Genomic DNA, 6,997 nt, shown 5'->3' with positions numbered 1-6,997 from the left:
ACAGCCTCCCAAGAGCTGGGATTACAGGCACACACCACCATGCCCCATCTCAATTGCCATCTCAGCCCGCCCCAGGGGCGGGGCCAGCACAGCAGGCCTGAGGATCAAACCCCTAGCCCCTGAGCCTACTTGCAGGTGTTTTAATCCACTGAGCTATTTAGCCAGCCAAAAGGTGATATTCTAACTGAGTACTGAAACATCAGAAAATGTTTGCTAAAGAAGGGGGGCAGGGAGAAATCACAACACAGAGGCTATTGGTCCTTGGGATGGAATTCTTGCTTAATGGGTCTGTGAATTTGTCAGAATGTTTTCTGTCTTTCCACCCCTCACACTGTGGTATCAAAGAAAGAAAATGCAGATGAAGGGATGAACAAGGGGCCCAGCCTCTCTGAGGCTTCTCGGCTGTTACTATAGTTGCTCAACAGCTGATGTGTAGGTCTTTGAGGTTTGCTTAGATTATGTATATGAACAAAGGAAACTGGGGCAGGATTTGAAAGTTAGTAACAAAGAAGAGGTAAATAATAACTGAACCATGAAGGTCTTCCATGCTATGCTCAGGAATTTAGTGGTTTTTTTGTTTGTTTGTTTGTTTGTTGTTGTTTCTTTTTTGGTACAGGGAATGGGAATCATTAAAAGAGATAAGCAATAGAGAAACACATATATATGTGTGATGCAAAAGATGATAGGGCAGCTGTGTGTAGGCAGAAAAGGCCAGACTGGAATCAAAAAGGGCAGTGGGTAGGTGACGTCAGCCAGCCAAGGACTGTAAATTGCAGACACACATGACAAAAGCTAATGAAATGGGTTTTCTAAAAGAAATTAAACCTATGCAAATTGAACATGTGTCTGTGCCCTGAGATAATCATGTGTTACGTATGAAATTTTCAAGCGTGTTGTCCCATCGACAAGTACACATATTTCAGCACTGATCATGGATCACACCATTGAAGGAAAAGCAAACGCACTTAATGCTTTCTTTGATCTTGCAACACTGAATGGGGCCAAAGTTGTATTTTGATCAAAATGTGAGTCAGTGTCACCAGTGTGCACTCTACAACATGAAAAACCTTATCTTAGTGAAAAACAATGGAAAGGAGCCCACTCTATCATGCTTCAGTTTAAAACTGTCCTGATTTTTTATTCTTGTGTAAAGGAAATGCTCTGTTTTTAAAAGCAAAATTGCCACAGGTCTTAAGACACAGAGAACAACACCAGCATGAAGTTCATCCTTACCTTAGAGATGCGACTCTCATCTTTCCTCTTGGAGCTCTGCAGTGCTTCCAGGTGGTGGCGTGCACTGTCGTAGTCCACCAGCTTCCTGCTGCGTTTTGCAATACGGTTCTACCAACAAGGAAACACACACACTGAGAAAGAGATGCAGTCCGAGTCTCTCTCAGTGACTAATGCCAAAATTCACTCCTTGTCCAGAAAGCTTGAGTCTTGTGAGTAGAGATGGATATGAGGAGGAATTTCAGTTGGTAAAGGATCCAGGGAAATCAGACTAGCAATCCCAACCTTTGTGTAGAAACCATTAGGGAAGTGACTTCCCTTCTGGCCATAATTAGGGCAACCAATCATGCAGAGTTGAAGGCAGAGGTTGCAATCTAAGACGAGGAAAATTCCAGAGTTATTTTGGGACAGTTGGTAAACCTATACTTTCCATTGGTCTCTATGTTAAAGCTTAAAATGTTCCAATTTAAACATAGTGGGGAACTGCTTTAAATTTGGTTTATGATTTTAGTAACACACTCACAAAAGTTCTATTAAACAGATTTATTTCCTAAGAAAATACTTTTCCTACCAGCATTTCTCAATCTTTAGTTGATATAGACACCTGAACTGGTGTCCAACACAGAGGGGGACACTGCTCTCATGAGCCAGGTCTTTCTTGTGGTCTCCAAAGCAGACAATGGTAAAGTTTGAGGCAGGGCACTTCCTTGCCATGCAGGGAGCAACAAACTGATCTGCAGCTGTCAGGGAATAGACTTGAAGGCCTACTCATCTCAGAGACATTTTCTTTTTCTAAACACAAGCTCTAAGCTGCCATCCTACAGAGAAAAGACAAGACTTGTTGCTTCTGTGCAAGGAGAAGAAAGAAAATCTATCTGGCTTATTGGTACTGGGGTAGTAGGGGACAGAAGTTATGCTAATGTTTAGGATACAGGCCAAGACAACCGTGACATGAAGACAGGCAGAAGGAACAATTTCAACCCATAGGGAAGGAGTATCCTAAGTTCAAGACCTGCTTCCTATTAGAAACACTATCTCCCTGCTTGGACAGGACAAGGGAACTCTTATGACCAACCATAGGTATGATGCTGACTTTGCTTGAGCCCAGGCTGAAAAAGGAGAGCTTTCTATAGCCTGCCTCCAAGATAAGCCCAGCACTGAAAAACAAGCGATTGCTGCTACCATACAAAATACAGCATGCAGGACAACTGAAATCAGAGAGGGACCAGGAATACTGAGAAAAGCCTCCTAGAACACAGGTGCACACCACGCTTGAATCAAATAAGAAGCTAAAAACTAGACTTCAACCCACCCAATTCTGAAACTTTGAAAGTAACAATAGCAGCAACAAAAACCTTATCCAGCTCACGTACTGGATAGACTGTTTCCACTTCCCACATCAATATAACATCAAGAAATATGCTTGTTATTTCCCAGGCATAAAATATTACTTTAGTCTTCACTATCCTATATGTGATAAGATATATTATACAGTCTGGCATTCAATCAAAAATGGCAAAACATGCAAAAACAAAAAATAACCTGTGGGGGAAGGAGAGGGCAAAGCAGTTAACAAAACCAGACTCAAGCATGACTCCCATGTTGAAAGTAACCAGTAGAATTTTTTAACTGTCTATATAGCAACACCCCACAAAGAATGTAACTATTATGTACAGCAAAAAAAAAAAAAAAAATTAAAAAAATGCACATAGGGCTGGAGAGATAGCTCAACCTGACTTGCAAGCAGAAGGACCTGAGTTTGCTCCCTGGTACCACATGCCATGCTGGCCCTGGAATTCTCAGATGCACCGTACTTGCCACTGAAACCAGGCATGGTGGTGCACACCTGTAATCCCAGCACTGGGGAGGCTGAGGCAGGAAGACCACTACAAGTCCAAGCTGCATAGTGAGACCCTGTACTAAATAAATATATAAATAAATAAATAAATAAATAAATGTTAAAAACTTAAATATTTCAGTGGTAATCCCATCAAATAATAAAATAAAATGTGGTAATCCCATCAAATAATAAAATAAAATAACTGCTATTATGCTAAACTATCGAGTTTGAAAAAATAGACAGCATGTATAAAGCAGGTAGGAAACTTCAGCAGAGATGTGGAAGTTTTAAGATCAAATGGAAATAGTAGAATATTTTAAAAACATGATATCAGGGTAAAAATTCTTGGATAAGCCCATGGCAGATAATCTATCTCCCAAGCAGGGAGATAGTGTTTCTAATAGGAAGCAGGTCTTGAATTTAGGATTAGTTCTAACTTCATCAATGGTTGAACCCACTAAGAGTTCATGCTACTTGAGCTACTGGAAGGAAAGGTCTACATGGAGTGTGAGCTCAAAGGGCCTCTCTTTTCTCTAGTTCTCTCTCGTTCTGCTCCCTGGTCACTGTGAGGCCAGCAGTAGCCAGGGCCACATCCTCCTGCCATGACTGTCTCGCTCATCTCAGGTCCACAGCAACGGAAATAGCCCACCGTGAACTGCAAACTGAAACCACAAACCAAAATGAAACTTTCCTCTTTTAAGCTGTCTATGTCAGGTATTTTGTCCCAGCAAGGCATAGGTGATTAACACAGGGCCCATCCTTGGATGAGGAAAAAACTGTACGCTTGAAGATCGAACAAAATAAATTACTTCTACTAAAACACAAGGAGTAGAACGTGCTGGGAAAAAGTACAGAGAATCAGGAGCACAAGACATACAATACAGTAATAATAGTTTAACATAACACGACTGAATTCTCAAAAAAGAGGAGAGCACAGGTCAAAGGAAATGTCTAGAATGACCATGCTGAGAATTTTATGAACCAATGAAGACATCAAAGTATAGTTTCACGAAACTTAGAAAATCTCAGGAAGTAAAACTACCTACCAGACAATGCACATCTAGATCTATCACAGTCAAACTACTTAGCATCAAGAATAAAGAAAAACATAATGCATAAATGTGAAATACCCCTTTCAGACCTGTCACCTTCAAAGGAGCACTGCCCCTTGAAGCAGGGGTGGGCTGTGTATCTAGATGCAAACTCCTACAAAGTACTTTTTTTATATACTTGGTCAGGGAACACCTTTAATATCTTCCAAGTAGTAAATTGTGACCTTTGGAACATGGATTTGATTTTTGGAAAGAGCTGAGATTCAATTACACCTAAGTCTGAGAACAAGGTGGGAGAGTATGCTGGGTAATGTTACTTTTGCTCAAAAACAAGAAGTGAAGTAAGTAATGTGACTCATTTTCTTGTGTTGCTGGGCAGGCAGTCACAGGAGCTCCCTTCCCAGCGTAGAAGGGACTGTTTCAAAGGCCATCATTCATTTTGACACACACACATTTTTGTGCTGGAAAAACAAATCAATGTTATTTCTGTTCATATAGAATATTCAGAAAACAAAACTCTAAATCTTGTAAGTCAGAGTAGCATTAAGGCAATTTGATTTTTAACAAAACATGATACAATCCCCCCCAATACTAAGTTTAATTTAAAAATAAGTAAACTTCTACTAAATTTACTTTACATAATAAAAATTAATTACAGTTTTTGGGGATTTCTCACTGTGCACTGGAAATAATATATCATAATTCTAAAAAGCCCTCAGTTGGAATATCCCCAAACTAGAATTCATTTTGACACACTGTGGTACCTCTATGCTTAGTTGTTTGTGCATGACCACCAAGATAAAGCCTAAACTACATTTTACAATAACTGCGCACAGCTATAAGCCCTCCTGGGTTAGCAACAAGCAAGCTTTTATTATGACATTAATTTTAGATGTGAATGACACATAATGGGGACTGTAACACAGGGTGCCCTGCCAGTCACAGCTGGAAAAGTCAAACATTGTCTATTCCTGAGCAGTGAACAGTGCTTATACCCCTCACAGATGGGCGGCAGTAAATATTTAGAAATCTGGGGTTTTAATTGTACTAGGCCCATTGATTTGCCTGCAAATTAAGGAAGTCAGCTATGTTCCATGTTGGGAAAATTCTGCACTCAGTATTTTTAATCATAATCTTTCTTTCCATCATAACCCATGATTGCATAACCACTCAGCATTCATTTTAGGAAGGGATAGAATCTATACCTACATTTAGCATCCATTCACTGAGTAAAATATGTACAATAACTTAAATCCATTTTCATACAAGAAAAATCTTTTAAATATGGGTCCATAGTTCAATTCCAAATTGTCTCATTTTTAAGTTATGTGATGGTATTTCATCAATGTTTGTCATAGTATGTATTCTCTATTTTTGTTGATAACCTCTTTATATGCTCTGATCTTCTAAATGAAGAGGGAAAAAGAGAGACACAGAGAGAGAAAGAGAGAGAGGGAGAGAGACACAGAGAGAGAAGCTCATTCAATCTCTTTCCACTATGCATGTAAGACTTTGACTTGAGTTTAATTTATATTCAGACTATCTAGCAAAAGTCTTAGATGATATTATTCATAAATCTCTAAGTGATCCAGTAACCTAAGGATATCTTTGTATGTGAACTCAACCATAGATCCCTGGAAAAGAAATACCAAAGTAAAAGTTATAGTAAGTACTTTATCTTTTTGACCTGGAATAGGCTGAAAAGACAAGCAGTATCATCTATCATGATTTTGTCTGCTCTCCCTTATGTTTCAGCACAGGTACTTCTATGTAGTTTGTCATCTGTATTATATTCTCCTAGAAAGTGTATCCAGTTGTTAGATAACTGTCTCTAACCAGTTCCATGGCAACTAAGATCTTCACATTTTGCTCATGATTCTAAGCGTTCATTTCTAAAACTCCACAACTTCCAAATCAATTACAGGTTTCGAGTGCTAAGCGAGTCTTAATTAGACAATTTGTGAGATGTCTTGGAATTTTCTGGTGAGAGGATATGTTTTTTCCTTATCCTCTTCTGATTTAGTAGGTATTGATTTTTATGGAGATTGAATTAACTTTTATTTTCTGGGCATTCAAGCTCCATAAAAATCAATACCTACTAAATCAGAAGAGGAAGAGGAAACCCTGGCTTTTTCTCTCCTGTGGATACCCCAGATCAGTAGCATCGCACAAACCAATTTCCTTTGTACACTATCCAGAAACTAGTTAAAAAGCTCCTGCCATTTGAGCAAGCACAAATTAAAACAGTGTTTGCAAGTATCTTATCTAGTGCAGAGTCGCTTGAAACTGCTCTTTCCTCTGGTTCAGTGCAGAGTTAATTGGCACTAAACCATCTGCTCCTAGCTTTTACCTGGGGAGGGAAAGAGTGGGGCTGTCCAACATTCCAACTTTTCCAGAAGCTTCCCAAAAGAATGGTTTCAACTCTCATAGGCCCTGAGGCCAGCAAAAATTGAGAGGACAGTTGGATCTACCACACCGGTCACTACAACTGCTTCCCAAGCCCAGTGCAACATCTCAGATTCTCTCTGGGCAAAGAAGTAGCAGGATAAGTACCCAACAACCCAACTTTTGGGGAGTCTGCCTGGAAACTGGCTTAGTCTTGCCTGTCTCAGAGCAATTCCCTATATACAGAGAGGGGTTAGTAAGAATAAACAAAGCACACTACACTAGAAGATAGTGGCTGGGCTGAAAGATGAGGGACCTCTGGGTAAGGCTGGTGTATAGACACTGAGGTGATTGTTTTGTCTAAAGTGCAAATAGCAATGCTGAGTTATCAAGGACAAGGGGGAAGCATGAGAAGGCTATTCACAGCCACAGTCATTTGGATACAAAAGGACTGGTCCACTCAGGCTCTTCTGCAGGGCCTCTGCTAGCC

At 39.9% G+C, this 6,997-nt stretch overlaps 1 protein-coding gene across 2 annotated transcripts in view; it reads right to left on the bottom strand.

The window, feature by feature from the left end:
* Amph (amphiphysin) overlaps positions 1-6,997 on the bottom strand; it is a 227,983-nt gene that overhangs the window by 67,717 nt on the left and 153,269 nt on the right. For both annotated transcript variants that reach the window (XM_004629658.2, XM_023713540.1), the window contains exon 6: positions 1,234-1,341. In XM_004629658.2, coding sequence (XP_004629715.1) covers positions 1,234-1,341 — 108 coding nt within the window. The remainder of the gene's footprint in view (positions 1-1,233; positions 1,342-6,997) is intronic.

Source organism: Octodon degus, unplaced genomic scaffold (assembly GCF_000260255.1).
Source record: "Octodon degus isolate 3935 unplaced genomic scaffold, OctDeg1.0 scaffold00031, whole genome shotgun sequence".
Taxonomy (NCBI): domain Eukaryota; kingdom Metazoa; phylum Chordata; class Mammalia; order Rodentia; family Octodontidae; genus Octodon; species Octodon degus.
Note: the sequence above shows the minus strand (reverse complement) of the source record. Positions and strands in the feature narration are given on the sequence as shown.